At 52.7% G+C, this 21,279-nt stretch overlaps 1 protein-coding gene across 3 annotated transcripts in view; it reads right to left on the bottom strand.

Annotated features, from left to right (window-relative positions):
• TOGARAM2 (TOG array regulator of axonemal microtubules 2) overlaps positions 1–21,279 on the bottom strand; it is a 69,439-nt gene that overhangs the window by 42,456 nt on the left and 5,704 nt on the right. For all 3 annotated transcript variants that reach the window (XM_055252672.2, XM_055252671.2, XM_055252670.2), the window contains exons 2-6: positions 13,526–13,663; positions 10,162–10,272; positions 8,896–9,183; positions 5,608–5,819; positions 4,673–4,863 (exon numbers count right to left, since the gene is read on the bottom strand). In XM_055252672.2, coding sequence (XP_055108647.2) covers positions 4,673–4,863; positions 5,608–5,819; positions 8,896–9,183; positions 10,162–10,272; positions 13,526–13,553 — 830 coding nt within the window. In that variant the 5' untranslated portion in view covers positions 13,554–13,663. The remainder of the gene's footprint in view (positions 1–4,672; positions 4,864–5,607; positions 5,820–8,895; positions 9,184–10,161; positions 10,273–13,525; positions 13,664–21,279) is intronic.

Below are 21,279 nucleotides of genomic sequence, written 5' to 3' on the forward strand. Positions count from 1 at the left end.
GTGGCAGCCCCGCCCCACCCTCTGCGAACCTCACGGAAAACCCACCAGTGCTTAGGCTCCTCCCCAGGCCCCAAGGCGGTGGGTGGAGCAGGAGCAGCAAAGCCCTGTTTCCAGCAAGAGCCCCTCCCTGCTCCAACCCAAACGCCTAAGCGTGTCCAAGAGTGGCCTCAGCACTGTCCCCAGCACTTGCCTCTTCTCCTATGCCCTGTCTCCAGGAAGGGTGCCAGTATCTGTCCAGTGGCTGAAGCCAGGAACCCAGGCATGGTCTCAGCTCCCCCATCTTCAGCCCACATCCAGCCCGTGGCTTAGCCCTGCCATTCATCCCGCCCCACCCCCACCTCTGCATCCTCAGCCCGCAGACTCCCTGCCTCTGCCCTGTTCAGGCACCCTTTGCCTTCTCCCCGGATTCCTGCAGCAGCCCCACCTCCATCTACAAGGTCCATGCCTCTCTGAGGTTGCCAACGTGGCCTTTCTAAATCACAGCAGATGCCACTTTCACACCCGAAAGCCTTTGGTGGCACCTCCTCACAGGAGGATGAAGCTCCCACTTCTCAGTTGGCACATGGGCCCTTCACCCCCACCCCACAGGCTGTCACGCAAGGATGCAGGGGCTCACTCCTTCCATCTCTCCCTCTTCCACCTCCATCTCCATCTCGCAAGTGTGCCCTCACCCTTCCCTGAGAAGTCTGCCTGGCATGATTCAGATCTCTTTCTCCTGGGTCACCAACATGACAGGCAGCCTTCGCCTACGCGCCCACCTCTCTGAACTTCACCTTGATGACTTCCTGGGAGGTATCTCTTGTGAGCTCCTGGGAGCACACAGATTGTGACCTATGCACCTGGCACATAGCAGGTGCTTAACAGCTTTTAGGTGAGTAAACGGACAGATGGATGAGTGAAATGGTAACAGAGCCTCCATCCCCTCCATTGGCTAGAGAGCCCCACATTGTCAACAAGGAGAAATCCATGTCACAACCAGACAGGAAAGGACAGATATTTATTATGGAACTAATCCATGCCAGGTACCAATCCTGGCCCCACGGAAGCCACAGAGGTTTTTGACATATGGCCCCTGCCCTGTGGTGCTCCAAGTTAAAGAACAGAATGAGGTTTAAATAAAATAGTCTGGGCCAGGTGCAGTGGCTTATACCTGTAATCCCGGCACTGTGGGAGGCCGAGGTGGGCAGATCACCTGAGTTCAGGATGAGCCTGGCCAACATGGTGAAACCCCATCTCTACTAAAAATAAAAAAATTAGCTGGGCCTGGTGGTGCATGCCTGTAATCCCAGCTACTAGGGAGGCTGAGGCAGAAGAATCACTAGAACCAGGGAGGTGGAGGTTACAATGAGCAGAGATCATGCCACTGCACTCCAGCCTGGGTAACAGAGCAAGACTCCATCTCAAAAAAATTTTCTTTTTTTTAATTAGCTGGGTGCAGTGGCTCACAACTGTAATCCCAGCCCTTTGGGAAGCCAAGGTGGGCAGATCACCTAAGGTCAGGAGTTCAAGACCAGCCTGGCCAATATGATGAAACCACATCTCTACTAAAATAACAAAATTTAGCTGGGCATGGTGGCATGCTGCTGTAGTCTCAGCTACTTGGGAGGCTGAGACAGAAGAATTGCCTGAACCCAGGAGGCAGAGGTTGCAGTGAGCCAAGATCGTGCCACTGCACTCCAGCCTGGGCGACAGAGTGAGACTCCATCTCAAAACATAATGATAAAAAAAAAAACAAATAAATAAAACAAAATAAATTTAAATAATCAAGATTTGCTTATTTTGTTTAATGGAAGGGAGGGGCTGAGGCAGTCCCTGGGCTGGATGCCTGTGGACAATGCAGAGAAGGCCACTTCCCCTCCTTGCCACCCTTTAAAGGGAGAGTATGTAGACGTGGAACAGTGGAGACGGAATGAATGGGTGGGGAAAGGGGTGAGAGGCTGTTGGGGTTGCAGAGATGGACGAGGGGAAGCACCATGTCCCCTCATAAATGGACGGATGGATGAGTGAAATGGTAATAGGTTCTCAGGGTCTGGAGGGGTAAGAAGGCCCTGCAGAGCAGCACTGGGGGACAGCGGGGAGGAACTGTGGGGTCATGGGCTGGATGGACCCTGAATGTCAGGCCAAGGAGGCTCAGCATTATGCGCCTGGGTCCTTGACACAAAGGACCCTCCATTCATTCAATCAGGAATGTCAATACAGGCAAAGTGCATGCAAGAGGTGTGCAAGGTGGCGGGGGAAGCAGGAAAATGAAAGATGGGGATTGAGCGCACAGGGTTGCAAGGAGACTGGCTAGGCAATATTAGGGGAGGTCAAGAAGGAAGCGGAAGTGCAAGCCAAGAGGGAAAGTCAGGGGCTAGAAAGGGGTGGAGCTTTCATGGCTGTTAAGAAAGACTTGGGGGGCTATGGAAATGTGTTGAAGCAGGAGGCGCTAGGAGCAAGGGTCAAAGATGACACCGAGACTTGAAGGCCAAGGAGAAGGTCTGCACCTTGACAGCAATGCGGAGGTCTTGGGAGGCGGTGGTTTGGGAAAACACGAGGTGGTCGTTGTTGCCATGATGGCAGCACAGCCTCCCTGTCTCTCCCTCTGGTCCTGGATCACATCAGCTAGGAGAAACTGGAGATGCCCAACAGAAAGATGGAAACACGGAGCCTGCCCTGTGGATGGTTCCAGGGCTAGAGCAGGAGATGTGAACTCACCCACATTCCACCATCTGGAAGACTTGGGCACACATAAGGGCCCCAGGAGAAAACAGGAGATGGGGCAAAGAGCCCTGGAACAATTTTGGGAATGGCAGAACTTAGAAATGGAAGAGGGCACACAGGAAGCTGCCTGGAAGGTCGAGAAGCAGGTATAAAGTCAGGATGCAGAAAAAGAAGAAAAATTCAAGTGCTGTCCATGGTTCAAATGATGCAAAAAGTTCAAGAGTAAGGAGATAAGAGGAAAGGCCACAGGTCTGGGGCCAGCGAGACATGCGAGGCACAGATAAGGCTGCTCCGAGGGGAGGAAGAGGCCAGCGTCTGAGTGGGAAAGGGGAGGACGTGTCCAAGGGTGAGGAGGCGGAGGTCAGGGGAGCAAGCCGCTGTCTGAGGAGGCCGACGGTGAAAACTGAATAGAGAACTCGAATCCAGGAGCAGGTACATGGACGGGTCTCCATACCCCACAGGGTCAGAGAAAGACATGAACATGTGTGTGCACAGAGGGAAAGCACAAGGGAGATGGAGGGAATGAGGAAGTGTGAGAAAAATGGAAGAATCCAAGTCATCAGGCCCCACGAAACAGGAGGGAAGCAGTCACAGCAGGAACTGGATTGCGACTGTACTGAAGGAGCCAGGCCCATAGGCCCTGAGCACACGCACACACACTCCACACATACACATGCACACACATGCACTCACATGCACTCGCACACACATGCACTCACATACACATGCACTCACACATGCACACACACACTCCACACACATGCACACACACTCCACACAGATGCACTCACACACATGCACATACATGCACACACATACTCCACACAGACACAGACACAGACACATACTCTTGCACTCATGCAAACACAAACACCCTCAGACACATACACTCACACACATGCACGCACTCACGTATACACATACTCAGACACACACACATACTCTCGCACTCACATACATGCATGCACTCACACATACATGCACACACACACACTCATACACACACACTCACACATACATACATGCAAGCACTCATACATGTGTGCACACACGAAGACACACTCAGACACACACTCTCACTCTCACACACACGTGCTCTGACATCACTCTGGACTGACCACAGGGATGTTGCTGGCCGTCTAGAGCACTGTCTTCCTTATAAGCCATAACCCAATTTATGCCAACACAAAGACCTTCTTCCCCACTTGTTTGTGGGATATGAAGACCCCTTTTCAAGTCCAAAAGTTTGTGGACTGTCCCCCATACACATGATACTGGTTGTATTTTTAGTATCCATCAATTAAGAAAATACTTAATTACAAAGAGCTGCCATGAACTAAATCATGCTTTAAAATAGTGTTTTATTCATAGCCGGGCGCGGTGGCTCACACCTGTAATCCCAGCACTTTGGGAGGCCAAGGAGGGCAGATCACCTGAGGTCAGGTGTTTTGAGACCAGCCTGGCCAACATGCTGAAATCTGCCTCTACTAAAAATACAAAAATTAGCAGGGCATGGTGGTGGGTGCCTGTAATCCCAGTTACTCAGGAGAATCGTTTGAACCCGGGAGGCAGAGGTTGCAGTGAGCTGAGATCACGCCACTGCACTCCAGCCTGGGCGACAGAGTGAGACTCCATCTCAAAATTATATATACGAGCTAAAATAATTAGTGTTTTATTCATTACTCCAGCAACCTGGTCCACTAAGGCACTGGGAGAAGACAGAGGCTGGAGACATTGTTCATGATGCCATTGACCCAGCCTGCCAGAGCCAAGAGGCGGAGAAGCCCTGGCAACCATGCTGGGACCTCCCTAGGTCTGTGGCTCGTGGGTGGAGCCCCTGGCCCTTTCCCTGTCTGGTGTCCCAAGAACTCTGCCCCAGCATGGAGGGTTGGCCACGAGGAGCCCCATTGGCTCTCAGGGGGACAGAGGGAGAGAAGTCAGCCAGGAAGGTTTGACCTAGAGCTCTTACCGCGTGTGTGGAGCTCTCAGGCCTGTGAGGACTCCCTGGCCTGGAGGTAATGGGCTGGGAAGGGAGCCAGGCACACGGGAGGGGGTCGCTGCAACCGTCCTGGCCTTCGGGATGGGTGGGATCATGATGGCGCCCAGGGACTTCCGCATCTTCTCATCATTGCAGTGCAGGTATTGCCGGGAGATCTGTGCCTGGGAGCAGAGGCGGGACAGGGGTCTGGCCTATGGAAACATCCTACGGTGAACGCTCATCTCCCAGGCACCTCACACAGTGTAGGGCCTGCTGTCTCTTTTCAGCCACACCACCTGGGACCCCCAGAAGGCTGACTGCTTCCTTACCACTCCTGGTGAGGAGACTGGAAAGCCCTTTTATGACTATTATTATTTGTTTTTCTGTTCTCATTTCAGAAAAATCCTAGAACATCAGAGCTGGAAGGACCTTCAAACACACCTGGTCCAAACCTCTATTTTCATAGATGTGCAAACTGGGGCCCAAAGAGGGATGTGACTTGCCCAAGGTCACACAGCCAGTGAGGGGCAAGCAGAAACCAAGGCCCAAATCTGAGTCCTAGCTCAGCATTCTTTGCCACACTCTTGCTTAAAATGGAGATGGCCAGAAAGCAGGAGGAATTCTAGAACATTTAGACCAGAGAAGGCCTAGGGGACCACCAGTTCTAGGACAAAGGTCATGCAGCCTCTGGCACAGCCACCCAGAGCACCCAGGCCAGCTATGGAGGTTTGGGACGCTGGGGGAGGTGGTGAAATGAGCGCCTTCAGCCTCTCCCAGTGCTGTCCCTATCCTCACTGCAGACCTCGAGACACCTCCAGGGATGCTCAGGGCATGGAGTCAAGGGTTGGTGGAGGCTAGAAAGAAAGGCAGGAGGAAGGGAGGGTAAGAAGCTGAGGACCAGACTCACAACAGTTGAACCGCCTTACCTCCTGAGCACAGGGTCTCAACTCGTGAGGACCCGGAATGCTCCCCAGTGGGTCCAGGCCCTTCTCTTTGACTCCACTGGCCTCGGGGGTGGTAGGGATGCTCTGGATGGGAGGCATCAGCCTGGGCACCCTCAGCAGCCTCTGAGAGGTGGCTCGGGGGATGATGCTGCGCAGGGGAGCTCCTTGGGAGCCTCCCCCTGGATCCAGAGAGGCTGTACAGGGATGGGGATGGGAAATCAGTTAGTCCCAGAACAGGGAGTGGAAGGGGGATTCAGACCCCAGCAACAGGGCCTTCTGCCCTGGGAAGGACTGGGATGGCGAGGAGAGAGATCAGATCTGCCCCCAACCCCACCACTGGTAGACTGAGCAAGCAGCTGCTTCTGAGTGTCTGTGCCATTCCAGAAAGTGCCAATCCAAGCTACCTGTTTAGAATTCAGAGGCAGCGTGGGAAGGAAGGGAAATAAAAGCAGTGCCAGATCAGGAGGAAGCACGGCAGGTCCTGGCCGTGGGTAGAAGCTATGTGACCTCGGGCAAGCCACTGTCTCACTGAACCCCATTACGCTTCTGTGAATTGGGGTGATTCAATGACATCACTTGTATAAGATGCCAGGCAAGTACCTGGCACATGACAGGGGCTGATAAATTACTTCTGTTCCCCCTTCCTTTTCGGCTAGTGATGTGGGGGCATAGCTGTTTTGACACAGCTAACGTAGTCTAAGACAGACCGCCACACTTCCAGCTCCCTTCTGAATGCTTCAGGTGCGCAAAAGACATCTTCAGCTCCCTGTGCCCCACCCCACCTCACCCAGCAGCCATGCCTCAGGCAAAGGCACAGGGCAAGAAGCACTGGGATGGGCCAAGAGCTCAGGGTTATCTTTGCAAATATTGGTGATGAGGAATAAAAAAAAAAGACTAGCATTTTAACTTTCTTTCTGGCCTCATCAAAACCACTGCATCAAAACAACCAAGTCAGGCCAGGCGCAGTGGCTCATGCCTGTAATCCCACACACTTTGGGAGGCCGAAGACGGGAGGATCACTTGAGGTCAGAAGTTCAAGACCAACCTGGCCAACATGGTGAAACCCCGTCTCTACTAAAAATATAAAAATTAGCCAGGCATGGTGGCACATGCCTGTAGTCCCAGCTACTTGGAAGGCTGAGGCAGGAGAATCGCTTGAACCTGGGAGGTGGAGGTTGCAGCGAGCCAAGATCGCACCACTGCACTCCAGACTGGCAACAGAGTGAGACTCGGTCTCAAAAAAAAAAAAAGATTAGCTGGGCCTAGTGGTGGTTGTCTGTAATCCCAGCAACTCAGGAGACTGAGGCAGGAGAATCGCTTGAACCCAGAGGTTGCAGTGAGCCAAAACCGCACCACTGCACTCCAGCCTGGGCGACAGAGCAAGACTCTGTCCCAGAAAAATAAAAATAAAAATAAATAAACCAGCCAAGTCAAAATATCATCTCTGTTCCTGCACACCCACTCCCCTCCTGGCTTCCAGTGCTGGTTCTGTTCTGTCTTGGAGCACTGTTGTGTTGTGGTTAGCCTGTGGGGTGCTGAAAGGATGGAGAAGAAGGGGTGTGGTCAAGTGGAGACTGTGCCACTTGCCGGGCCACCTTGGGCCCCAGCTAGGTCAGGGCACAGAGGAGTCAACTCAGCCTCAATGCAGGGGCCAGAGCAGCCCCAGCCGTGCCCGGGGGCCAGAGATCCCAGCCCTCCATGCTTGCTGAGGGGCCTGATAAGTCTACAGGTCCCTGCGCATCAGAACATTAGGTAGAACAACTCCATTCTTTTTTTCTCTATGCTGGAACTTTGTAAAAAAGAAATGAAAGGTCGAGAAAAAGGCTTCAAACCCCTAAGGGTCTGGTAGCTCTAGAAGTTGTACCTCCTGGAAGTTCTAAGGAAGCTTCTCTGGCTTTCCAACCCCACCTTCTGCCTCTATAATGTGCAGCCAGGACGATTCCTCCCAGGGGTTCCCTGGCATCCTCCTGGGCTCCCCGGGAGCTGGAGACACCCCACGGCTCCAGGGAGAGGCTCAGCAGGGGGAGCAGTCTGCACAGGGGAGGGGAAGAACAGCCAACCACAACCCCAGGCTTGACGGCAGCAACCACGTGCCTCTTGAGAGCACTTCCGCCTTCTTCCTAAGACCTCAAGACTTCTTATTGCTCTTGTTACCCAAGAGTTCATTCCGCTAAAAAGAGCCCATATGATTCGCCCAGAAGAGGAGAGAAAGAAGGAAAATAGTAACAATTTATTAAGTTCTTCCCATCTGCCAGGTGTTGAGAATTCTTTGTACAAGTTTTCATTAAACCCCCACAGTAACACAGAAGTATTATTAATAGTGTCTCCATTCCACAGAGGAGGAAATTGAGGCCTGAAAGGTTACCAACTTGCCCAAGGCCCCAGAGCCGGTGAGTATCAGGCTAAGATTTGAACTTGGCTTGTCCACCACACAAATGAGAGACAGTATAAAGTGCCTGCTGTTGAATCCCTTGTTCATCTGCTCAACAAACGTTTCTTGAGAGCCTCCTAGGTGCCAAGCGACTGTGCCTCACACCGAGATCTCAGTCACTGCCCTCTTGGAGCTGACAATTACATGCAAGATTCAGGTTTTAAATAGTCACAAAAGTAAAGATATAAATGCAAACCATGAAAAGAACTGAAGGAAAAAAATGATAGGGCATTATTGGAGAGCATCCTAAGGGGCAAATTCATGTTGGGGAGTCAAGGAGGCTCTCTGAGGAGGGCTTTGAAGCCAAGAAGGGAGGCTGGGTGGGGATTTTCGAAGTGGGAAACGGAGGAGGGGTGGGGGAGGAGCAGCGGCTCTAAACCTCAGGCAGGAAAGAGCCAACAAGCCCCCGGCCCCGGACAGCAGAGACCAAAGACAGAGAGTGACATAGTTGGGGTGAGGCCAGGGCCAGAAGGTCTTGTGCATAAGGGAACGTTTGGGGTCTTAGTCTAAGCACATCCAAAACCCACTGGCTGGTTTTGAGCATAGTTGGTGGAAATGGGAAGAACATTTGTTTAAAGGGATCCTTCTGGAGCAAGACTAGAAGGCACAAGGGTGGGAATGAAGAGGCCAGTCGGGAAGCACTGCAGAGCCAGGGAGGGAGGCTCAGCTCCAAGGAGGTTGCTGAAGCCATAGAGAAGGTACCTGGCGTGTGTCCACCAATCACCCCCAGGGGATCCCAGCATGCCACCTGGAAGCCTGCTGACCCTCACAGCCCTGGTGGCCTGGGGCCCTTGACCTGGAAGTGGGTGGGTGAGGGGTGAGCAGGGGCCAGTGCTCACCTCGGGAAGACGCTGCCAAGCCCTCTGAGAGCCTCCTTTTCTTGAGTTTGTCCTTAATCTGGGTGGTGTCCCTGGCCACGCTGTTGGCCCCTGACTCCGGAGAAGGGAGGAGCACCAGAGGCTGGGCCCCCAAAGACAAGGCTCTGAGGTTCCTGGGGTGACCATTCCTTGCCTGCCAGCCCTTGGAAGGGGTGTCCAGCTTGAGGCCACCCAGCTGTCCAAGTCCACTCAGGAGCTGTGACGTTTCCTCATTGCTCAGCAGGGCTCTTGGCTCAGGCTGGAGGGAACCTGAGGGGGACAGAGGTGTGAATGGCTCGGCACGCAGTACCCAAGGTGGCACCAGGCACCAGCAAGCTCCTTGACATTGCTTCCTTCGAACAGGCAGCCACTTGCCTGGTGAGACCCAGTCATTTAATGTTTCAGTCACTCTTGGGGGCGTGTCATTCATTTGACAGTGTCTCTGAAGCACCTAATTTTCACAAGACCCGTGCCACAAGGTGCTCAGGATAAAAGGGGGAATCCACATACAGTCCTATCGCAGCACAGACAAGAGGCCATGAATCATAGGGAAGGTCGTCTGCCCAGGGACCACCATCCACCAATCTCCAGGGTCCACCATCCACCAATCTCCAGGGTCTAACAAGGTCATCAGATCCCCGAGCACTGACCTATGCCAAGCACAGACTGCAAGGAGGAGCTCAGGCGTCCCAGACCAAATCACCCCCACCCCCAGCAGACACACCAGATGGGAGAGAAACAAAACACTCTGCACATTTAGAGGAGGAAAGAGGCTCTAGAAGACCTTCGGGAAGTGGTGCTCTTCACCTGGGTCCTGGGAGAGCCCTGGTGTAGAAAGGGGCAAGGAAAGCATTGAGACAGGCAGGCTCTGGGAAGCTCGGCCACACCCCAGCTCCTCCAGAGACTCAGGCCACAGATGCTGGACAAGTGGCAGAGACGCTGAGTGGACATCTTGAGAGGGGCCCCCTCCCCATTGCCACCCTGGGTGCTGAGTGCACTCCCAGGTCCAGGCGCATGCAGAGAGCCCTGCTCCCTATTCCTGTGGGTCCCCCTCTGCACACCTCCAACCTCTGAGGCACAGGGTTAAAAGAACCTGCCTTTGAAACAATCAAAGGGTATTTTCAGCAGGAGCTACAGGAAAAATGACACCTGCTGGTAGCTTGAGAACACAGCCAGCATCTACCACACCCACTCCCCGCTCCAGGATGAGGCCAGGGGTCCTGATCAGGTGGGGTCTTCCCATCTCACCTTCTCCATGAGGCAGACTGGAGTTGATGCTTCCAGGCGGGAGCACCCGGGGCCCAGCACTGGTCCGAGGGATGCTCCCGCAGTACACGGCCACGGGGACCAGGACCTTGGCTGGAGACAGAAGCACAGGAGAGCAGCACCTGAGGGTCCTCCAAGGCCAAGACTGGGAGCAAATCAAGAACACCCGGCCGTAACCCTGAGCACTCCATCTCTCAGCGTTCCTGCCCAAAAAACCGAGGCATGTCGTGGCTCCACCCCCAACACCAGAGCCTGGCAGAGTCAGGCAGCGTGCCTGTGATCTCCACCAAATGCCTCCAAGCCCGCTTGCCCCAGCCTCTCAGGCTGGCTGCCTCCTCCCTCCTCGCATCCTGGCTTTACTCCAAACTCCCCTCCATGCCTTTTCATCTCCTTCATGGGCACCCCTCTTCCATCACCCAACATCACTGACCCATGGAGTGCCCATCCCCAACCTCTGTCCACCAGCTGCTCTCCCCAGGACACTTCCTCACTGCCACACCCTGCAGATAATCCCTACCCTACATCTTCCGCCCTGACCAATCCCACCCGTTGCAGAGCATCCAATGACCTTGCCAATCCCTTTTTGGAAGTCCCCAGGCACCTCATCAGCATGTCCTACACTGATCTTCCCTCTTCCCTCCTAACCTCCCTCAGCTCAGCAAAAGGCACCCTCTATCCCCAACGCAGGGATTTGTGAACGCTCTCTGTGCAGTGAGACAGTAGTGGGCAAGGCTGACTCAGTCGTCAGTGAGACTTGAAGTCTGGCAGAGAAGACAATGATTAACAAGCAATGACAGTGCGGGACCTGGGAGCCCAGCCAGAGATGGAGACAGAAAAAGCTTCCCAGAGGGAGGGACCACTGAGCTGAGAGCATACAGGGAGCAGGAGTCAGGAAAGAGGAGGGGAAGCTCAGCTAAGGCATGCGCTCCTTTAAGAAGCCTTCCATCTTTTGCCAGTTTTTAAAGCAGATTCTCTGTTTTTGTTACTGAGTTGTTTGAGTTCCTTATATATTCTGGTTATTAATCCTTTGTCGGATGGATAGTTTGCAAATATTTCCTCCTATTCTTCACTCTATTGACTGTTTCCTTGGATGTACAGAAGCTTTTTAGCTTGATGGAATCCCGTTTGTCTATTTTTGCTTTTGTTGCCTGTGCTTTTGAGGTCACTTCTGGGTAAATATCCAACAGAAAGTAAATCAGTACTTTGAAGAGCTATCTGCACTCTCATGTTTATTGCAGCATTATTCACAATAGCCAAGACATGGAATCAGCCTAAGTGTCCATCAACAGATGAATGGATAAAGAAAATGTGGCACATATACACAATGGGATACTACTAGGCCATAAAAAAGAATAAAATCCTGTCACTTGCAGCAACATGGATGGAACTGGAGGTCATTATCTTTTTTTTTTTTTTTTTTTTTGAGATGGAGTCTCAGTGGTGCCATCTCGGCTCACCACAACCTCCGCCTCCTGGGTTCAAGTGATTCTCCTACCTCAGCTCCCCCAAGTAACTGGGATTACAGGTGCCTGCCACCACGCCTGGCTAACTTTTTTGTATTTCTGTAGAGACAGGGTTTCACCATGTTGCCCAGGCTGGTCTCGAACTCCTGAGCTCCTGCAGTCTGCCCACCTCTGCCTCCCAAAGTGCTAGATGACAGATGTGAGCCACCACACCCAGCCTGGTGGTCATTATCTTAAGTGAAGTAAGCCAGGCACAGAGAGACAAATTCTACTTGTTTTCACTCACACATGGGAGCTAAAAAAGCCAATCTCACAGAAGCAGAGAAGAGAATGGTGGTTACCACAGACTGGGAAGAGAAGGGGGTGGAATGAAGAGAGGTTGGTTAATGGGTACAAAAATACAGTTAGATAGAAGGAATGAGAGCTATTGTTTGATAGTACAGTAGGGTGACTATAGCTCATAATAATGTATTGTATAATTCAAAATAGCTAGAATTGGAATGTTCCCAACCTCAAGAAATGGCCAGTGGTTGAGGTGATGCAGATCCCAATTACCCTAATTTGATCATTACACATTGAATGCCTGTATCCAAATATCACATGTACACCCAGAAAATATGTACAACTATTATGTGTCAATATTTTTAAAAGAGAGAGAGAAGCCCTCCCTCTCCTGTGTTCCCACAGCGCCAGGCACAGCCCCGTGTTACTCTCTCTTCCCCATACCTCTCTCTGCTCCTGCCCTGCAGCGTCCCTAGGAACAGGCACTGTGTCTTACTCATCTCTCTAGTACTGTACCTGCCGCTAAGTAGGCACTTCACAAACGTGGGTCCCACACCCTCCTGGCTCAGCCCTTCCTGAGCCCACCTCAGGACCGTCCATGGGGTCCTAACCCACCACCTGGAGAAGCTACCACGCAGGTGGAAACCCAGCTCGTCCACCCCCAGGCTGAAAGACTCCTAGTCGGGGACTCAGGAGCCTGGGCTCCCACGTTTTCCACCTGTGTGACCTTGAGGAAATAAGCTAACTTCTCTGAGTCTCAGCTCCCACATCAGTAAAGCAAAGGAGTCGACAGCACTAATGGTTCATACAACATATTTATCCTATTTCTAGATTTGTAGATTGTTCTTTCTAAGACCTCAGCACCTCCCACTTCCCCACTGGAATCTACCTTCAAGTGGGATCTGCTTTAGCACTAAAGTAAGCAGGTGTTTTCCGATTCATATGTCGAAGCCCCTGGGAGTTCTGCCAGGTGCATCATGCACTGTCTCCTGAACTGCTGCTCTGGCCATCCTGCTTCTCTGCCTTCCTTCCAAATGCCATCTGGCCCCTGCTCCAGCCCCTGCAGGATGAAGCAGCTCTGCACCTTGCTAGCACCCATTTCATCTGGGGCAGGACCAATCCTCTCACTTTCCAGGGGAACCTGAGGCTCACCCAGCTGGCTCCCAAAAGCAGAGCTAGGCCTCAAGGCCCATCTCCTGATGCTAACTGGCCACACACTGCTCCTACTACCCCACCCGGTTGGCTAAGGAAATAGAGTTGTTCACCCTCCCTGAGGCCCCAGCCCACATCCCCTGCCCATCCACATACCCTTGACCACAGAACAGAATTAGCCCCTTAAGGAACCAGCCACCCTGCTGCAGAGAGTGGAGGCAAAGGCCCTAGAACACCAAGCACCTCCTTAGGCCAGGGAGCTGCCCAGACAGCCAGCTGAGCAGCAGCATGTGGGGAGCTGGGCAGGGCTGGAAAGGCACGGCCACCTGGCTGCATCTCCCAGCAGCCCTTTATCCCCACATCTCCCTTTTTCTGGCCCCTGAGAGTGTCTGAGGTAGGTTCCCTAGCCTGGAAAACACCAGCAGCAGGCCTCCCATGGTGCCCCTTACCTTCGGGGACATCGTCACGGGTGCCCATGTCCTGGGTGGAGAAGGTGACTGCAAGGTTGCCCAGAGGCAGCAGCTATTTCTGGGCAGTGAGTACAGTCCTTGGGGGTCTGGAGGGCTCCGACCTGTAACATCTGGGACCTAAGGGTGAGAGGAGAAAGGAGAAGTCAGTAAAAGCAAATTAACAGTTTTAAACTACTTCACAGAAAGCCCATCAAGGGCTAAGGCATTATTGTCATGAAGAAATCAGCCACTAAACCGAAGGATGCCATTTTTCTGACATTGGACTCACAGATGTTTCAGTTCCCAAGTGCGAGGCCACGTGGTTCTGGGAAGAGTTCCTTATGAAGAGTGTCAACGACACCCATCAACCTGCCATCCCTTGTCACTGAGACATGGACACCTTTAGGGTCGCAGGGAAAGATGATTTTTTTCAAGGTAGTGTCTGACATTTTGTTTCTCCATCAGTTTCTGTTTGCTTCAGACGCCCCTCAGTCCGCCAGCTGCCCTGAAAGCCCACGCAGTGTTGGCCTCTGCGACCACTCATCACACAGGTGTTGGCGGGGCCTCTCGGACAGCCGCTCTCCAGTCTCTCTCAGGATGCGCGGTCACGACCTCCATGACGTCCTTGGTGCTCCTTCTCACCTGACCGAACAAGCCACGCCTGTGACCCCCTCAGCCAGCCACTGCATTGCGCACGCCTTGATCCCTCCAGCCCTCCCTTCAGCCTCTGGGTCAGCCCTCAGCTCTTGCCCTTGACCTAACTTCACTTTCTTTCCATGTGACAGGGTCTCACTGCACACTCTGCAGCTTCACACAATTCTATGAATCCTTTGCTGAGATCATGGTGACCCGTTTTCCCCTGACAGGTAATGGAGGTGCCTCCAGAGCTGATCTGTGGTAAGACCAGGGGTGAAGCCCACAGCACCCAATTTCTACCCCAGAGAGGAGCTCTCGTCCACAAAGCATCTGGGGACAGGGCAGGAACCTGTGCCAACTCTCTTTTCTGAGCAACAAATCCCAACTCAGGAACTGAGAAACTTGCCTTCCATCTGGAAGCCAGCCAGCCACTGCCCCACCCAGGCCCCAGAAGGCAGAGTAGCACCTAGCAACCCTCAACCCAAACACAGGTGTCCAGCCCAGCGCCCGGCCCAGCACAGCACCCAGCCCAGCTTGGCCCCAGCCTGGTCTCACTGCTTAGAACCTCAGGACATGAGTTCCCTGTCTGAGGAGAATTTTCCTCACAACCAGGGAGAGGGGAACTCTCTGTTTAATATCTACTGGGATAAGGATGTGGCCACATGGTGGTGAAAAGCAGTCCTGAACCCCTGTGAGACATGGCGCCTCTCCTAGACAAGGCGAGGGAAGATTCTATTCCACAGGCACCAACACCCCAAACTTCACCCCCTGAGGTAGGGAAGAGGCTCAAGAGATTGGCCAGGCAGCTGGTTTCCAGACAAAGCCCAGCAGGAATGTGGCAGACTGGCACAGATCTTCCATGGCTGAATTAATAGCAAACAAGCTGGGGTCCTGGGATTTGGGGGCTGTGACAGTTGCAAGCCCCACCTGTTCCCCTTATCTCTAACTAGAGGATATACTTTCTATGAAAATTATACGCAGAAAAGCAATATTTAACTACAGTCCTTGTTCTCCTTAACTGCAGATTAGAATAGCCTGGAAACCAATTAAAATTACAGATTCCCAGACCCCACCTCCAGCCCCTGCTGAATTAGGTCTAGGAAATAGACCACAGGGATTTTTTTTTCTTTAACTTCTGATTTTTTTTTTTTTTTTTTTTTTGAGAGAGAGAATCTCGATCTGCCACCCAGGCTGGAGTGCAGTGGCATGATCTTGGCTCACTGCAACCTCCACCTCCCAGGTTCAAGCCATTCTCCTGCCTCAGCCTCCCAAGAAGCTGGGATTACAGGCATGTATCACCATGGCCAGCTCATTTTTGTATTTTTAGCAGAGATGGGGTTTCACCATGTTGGCCAGGCTGGTCTCAAACTTCTGACCTCAAGTAATCTGCCTGCCTCGGCCTCCCAAAGTGCTGGGATTATAGGCATGAGCCACCACACCCGGCCTTAACTTCTGATTTTGATGTTCAAACAGGATCGAAAAATCACTGGCCCGTAGTTGAGATTCACTTTATAATAAGATCTCGGCCCTATTTCTTACCCTAGACTGTCAGAGTGGTCATTGCTGCTTCAGTTTCCCCAAAGTGATCACTCTCTAGGAGGCTCAAAAGAAGACTCAAGCTGCCTGAGGGTACGGGATGCTTAAGTTTCAACAGCCACCCTTACTGCAATGGGCCTTCTGAACAAGACAGCTTTCCCACCGTAGCCTCCTCAGTGGTCAGAGGTCAACAGGCCAAGGCAGCCCAGTTTCCCCCTGGCCCCAGGACACCAGCAGTACGGAAAGGAAACCGGGAGCCATTCCATGGCTCGCCAAAGCATCCCCTCTAGCAGAGCCCCTTTGAGACCCTCTCAGGGTCTACACCTTCGACCCTTCAGGCCCCAGGGTCTAGTGCAGGATCTCCTAGGTGCCCGCCCAAGAGGAGGTGGCCAAAGCTACTATGGACGAACAGGCCTGACTAACGTGAGCGCAGTGAGAGGCACCACCCCAGGAAATCACTTTGGCCCAGGGGCCTGTGGGAACTAAATGATCCATTTCCAAACTATAAAAGTCAGAATCAGGAAGTCCAGCACAAGTGTGGACAGGGCACAGACGCCACTGAGCACCTGACCCCCAAAGTGCCATTCACCGAGGCCCCATCGCACCCGGCACTGCTCTAGATGCTAAGGCGCTACCCTCCCCTGTTAGAACAGCCAGCCCCTGAACCAAAGGGCTAAATGAGCCGGTGGATTGTGGTGACCAGGATCTTGTCCTCACTTTCTGATGCTCTGAATTGCTCTGCCTGGCTGGCTCCTCCCCTCTCAACCTCCGTTTCTCAGCCCAGGGAATGGGGCGACCCAAGGTAAGTGACCGTTGTCCCCTCCTCCCATTAACGCTATGGCTACAGAGGTTCCATAGTGACCGGCGCCACAGGAATGAAGAAAGGTGACAGAGGGGACTCAAGTGTCAAGTGGAAAGGGAACAAAAGCTAGCTAGGGCTGTCCCAGTAAAGAAGTTCAGTCCCAAGCACAAAACCCCAACCGCCCAGGCCTCGCACAGCCCACAGGGAGCACGCAGCTCCACGCCCACCCTGCTCCCAAGGAGCTGGGCAGACAATTCCCACCCACCACAGCCCTGGGGCTGCCGCTCCCACAGCTTCTCTTGCTGTCATGACACCACCCGCTCCGACTTTCAGAGACCTCTGAGACATCTCCAGCCAGAGTTCTCATCTCCTCAGACAAAGCTTGTGGGAACAGTAGAGCCCACGCCAAGGTGACAGGGAAAGGAAGGAGGGGTGAGCCAGGCGGAGGGGAAAGGTGGCGGTGTTTACAAACCCTCATTCTGGAACCAAAAACATGGCCCCCACTGACACACTCTCGGAAGAGAGGCCTCAGATCTAGGCTGCCCTCCCGTCTCACACCCCACGGGCCAGTATGCACCCGAGTGCCCAACTCAGAACTCCCAGAACGCCAGCTGTGGGCTCAGACACAGTGGGGCTGGAATCCTGCCCCGGGCCCTCTTGTATAAACTTGGGAAGCTGATTTAATTCCTCTGAGCTTCAGTTTCTTCATCTGAAAAAAAAGTCCTAACAAGGGGTTTGGTTAGGAATAAATGAAGTAATGTTAGAAATAACAGGCCTATTGCCGGCACATAGTAATTGCTCAATAATGTCAGGTGTGAATCTTCCTTCTCCTTCCCTGGGGAAAAGCAACACCCCCCCCCCCCACCCTTCACACACACACATACACACACATACACACACACACACACATACACACACACATACACACACACACATACACACACACACACACATACACACTCGCATGTCCATATACCCACACCGTCTTTAAAGTTATGACAGGCCAGCCCTCCATTCCTATAAGACAGACCCAGGTGACAGAGACCCTCTCATGCGGAGGAGACAGATGTGTCTATAAAACAAGAGGCTCAAACTAGATGTTGCCTTTGACCCCCCTCCAGCTCTCACCCACGAGCCCACACTTCTAAGCGAATGCTCTCTCTAATGCCAAGCAGAGAAGGTGGACGTTCACTGTCATGCCCGACAGGACGAAGTAACCCTGCTGCAGACATGAGCACTCAGGGATACCCTCCATACTGTCTGACTAGAGCACCGGAGAGGCTCCACGGAAAAGCAGCATCCGTGCTGGGCCTGGAAGTGGGATCAAAACGGGTAGGAAATGGGGTCTAAATGGGTAGGAAGGAGGAATGGCGGTCCAGGCTGAGGAGGCAGCCTGAGGAAAGCGTGGAGGAGATGCACCTGTGAGTCTGGGGTCTGGCAAGAGGACCCAGGCCTGGGGAGCGGGATGAGGGCCATCGGGGGAGACCCACAATGCTCTGTGAGAGGGTCGGGGCTTGCTCTGCAGCCCAGGGGAACTCTGAAGACTGTTCAAGGAGAGGAATGGCATTATCTGACCTGCAGTTTCATGCAGGCCCCTCGAGGGGGGCCTTGGAAGGACTTCCTAAGGAAGGGGAGCCTCTGACAGAATTACAGGACTGAAATGTAGAGATGTTAGCCCAGCCTCTGGACCAGGCACAGAAAATAAACAACTTAACCAGGGTTTGACAGTGATTATACGCAGGGTTTAGACCGGGCAGAACATGCCTTCCTGTATCTCATGCTGTCCCCCTGAGGATAAGAAACAGCTACCCACGCCTCCAATCACCATACACATACATGTCACCCCTCCACCCACCTCTGCTCCCCTCATGGAAGGCAGCCCAGGCCGTAGACCTGCAGGGAGGACCCTGGATGTTGTCAGGTGACCAATTTATGGGACTCTGACCTCCAGAGTTCGGCCTGCCACTGAAAATGTGAGATTCACTCACTCATTCAAACATGCCATAGGTACTAAGATATGAAAGGGAATAAGACTAAAATCCAGCACCTGCAAGCTGTGTGACTGAAGGCACGTTGCTAAACTTCTCTGAGCCGCAGCTCTTTTAACTGCAAAGTGGAAATAATGCTGTAATCCTGGCACTTTGGGAGGCCAAGGCTAGCGGATCGCTTGAGTTCCAGACCAGCCTGGCCAACATAGTAAAACCTCGTCTCTAAAAAATACAAAAATTGGCTGGGCACGGTGGCTCACGCCTATAATCCCGACACTTTGGGAGGCCAAGGCTGGCAGATTGCTTGAGTTCGAGACCAGCCTGGGCAACACAGCAAAACCTTATCTTTACAAAAATACAAAAATTAGCCGGGCGTGGTGGCTTGTGCCTGTAGCCTCAGTTACTTGGGGGTGCTGAGGCAGGAGGATCACTTGAGCGCAGGAGGTTGAGGCTGCAGTGAGCCAAGATTGTGCCACTGTACTCCAGTCTGGGCGACAGAGACCCTGTCTCAAAAAAGAAAAAAAAAAAGGAGATAATGCTTATCTCACTTCAATATTGCATTCAATAAAATATGAAAATTGGGCCCGGTATGGCGGCTCATGCCTGTAATCCCAGCACTTTGGGAGGCTGAGGTGGGCAGATCACTTAAGGTCAGGAGTTAGAGACCAGCTGGCCAACATGGCAAAACCCCGTCTGTACCAAAAAATACAAAAATTAGCTAGGTGTGGTAGCACAGGTCTATAATCCTACCCACTCAAGAGGCTGAGGCAGGAGAATCACTTGAACCTGGGAGGCAGAGGTTGCAGTGAGCTGAGATCACACCACTGCACTCCAGCCTGGACAACAGAGCAAGACTCTATCTCAAAAAAAAAAACAAAAAAACCTGGCCACAAGAGAGTGCCCAGAGCTAAGGAACATCCCAGGGAGCAGCAGCACTGAGCAGAGATGGGTAGGGAAGGGGAGGCCCTAAGGGAGTGTGAGCAAGGACAGCCAGGGAGGCCAGGGGAGTTGGCACCAGGAAAGCCAGATGAGCAGAGAGTGGTTGGAGGTGTCAGCTCAGCCAACTGGATGTGACCATTATGGAATGACTGGGAGCTTAGTGAGAGCAATGTCTGTGCCTGTGGAGGCATGGGGGTTGCAGAAAATCGCTGAGGTCTCAGGCGTGAGTGGAAGGTTAAATAGAGACAGTGAGACCAAACAATGCTGGAGAATTTGGATGAGAAAGGCAGGAGAGAGATTGGAGAGTAGCTGGAGGGGAATGAAGGGTGAATGAAGCTGTGTTGTTTGCTTGTTTGTTCTCTGTATTTTTCAGGGTAGGAGATTCTAGAGCGTGTTCACAGGACGAGGAGAAAGAGTCAGAAGGAAAAGGCTGAAGACAAGGGGAAGGAAGGGAGCTGATGGAGCAGGAGCCCAGTGTGTTAACAGCTGAGGGAGAAGGGCACAGGCTGGGCCAGATGGGAGCGCCAGTCCTTGGACCCTGGAGGAAGAGCCAAGGGTCCTACAGAGGGAGAGGTCAGGAAGAGAGAAAGGGCATGTAGAACGGCCTTGATATTGGCGGTGAAGAGGGAGGTGAGTCTGCTGCACGTGAGAACTGAACTCGAGAGTGTGAAGTTCTGAACAGTCGCAGGGACATATTCTGGCTTTAGAAGAACCAAACCATTCCTTTCCTTTCCTCTCCCAGATGCCTCCATCTTTATTAGGAGGGCTTCTTACAGGCAGCACCTACCCTTGTGATTTCAATTGCCATCTGATTATCGGGACTTCCAAGCCTACAGTGGAGCCCAGACCTCTCTCTCTGGAGCTGCAGACAAGCTGCGAGGAGGCCTGGATGGCTCCACCTGCATGTCCATCTTTATTAGTTTGGGGCAGGGCTGGTTTCCACACTGACCCTCAACTCGGCCACTCCTAGAGCTGGCAGTCCCAAGAGCCACTTCACCCCCAACTGGGAGACTGATGTCCACAACCCCCAGGCCCCCTGCCACTCAGGCCCCTGACTCCAGCTGTGACTGGCATGTGGGGGCCAGCAGGAAGGCCGTTCACAGATGAGAAGCCCCCCACCACAACTGGGCCCTTTTACCAGCTCTGGGGCTACCACCACCGCTGCAGATGGCGTCTCCCCTCCCATTATGAGATCAGGTGGGGTTAATACTCCTGCAACCACTCTGTTCTCAGACAATATGAGGTGCAGCCAGCCAGCAATTCCATAGAATGCAGACAAAGGGACAAACAGTGCCAGGCTCATGGCAATAATGCAGTAACTGTAGTGTGACTGAATGAATGAATTCAAAACTAAAGCACATTGGCCGGGTGTGGTGGCTCACGCCTGTAATCCCAGCACTTTGGGAGGCCGAGGCGGGCTGATCTCGAGACTGTCCTGGCTAACATGGTGAAACCCCATGTCTACTAAAAATACAAAAAATTAGCTGGGCGTGGTGGCGGACGACTGCAGTCTCAGCTACTTGGGAGGCTGAGGCAGGAGAATGGCATGAATCTGGGAGGCAGAGTTTGCAGTGAGCCGAGATCACGCCACTGCACTCCAGCCTGGGTGACAGAGCGAGACTCCATCTCAAAAAAAAACACTAAAGCACATCTTCCAGACAGTCTTACTGAGAAGAAGCTAAGTGAAGGAATTAACATTTCTTAGTTCCATTTTGCTTTGTGCCCGGGGCAATGTACTACAATGTGCTTCCAAATACTATGCCACTGAGCTTTGGAAATAGAGAAAGAAAGTATATATTTTCATCCTCATTTTATAGACAAGACGATTGAGGCTCAGAGAGGTTAAGTAACTA

The sequence above is a fragment of the Symphalangus syndactylus genome, chromosome 18 (genome assembly GCF_028878055.3).
Source record: "Symphalangus syndactylus isolate Jambi chromosome 18, NHGRI_mSymSyn1-v2.1_pri, whole genome shotgun sequence".
In the NCBI taxonomy this organism is placed as follows: domain Eukaryota; kingdom Metazoa; phylum Chordata; class Mammalia; order Primates; family Hylobatidae; genus Symphalangus; species Symphalangus syndactylus.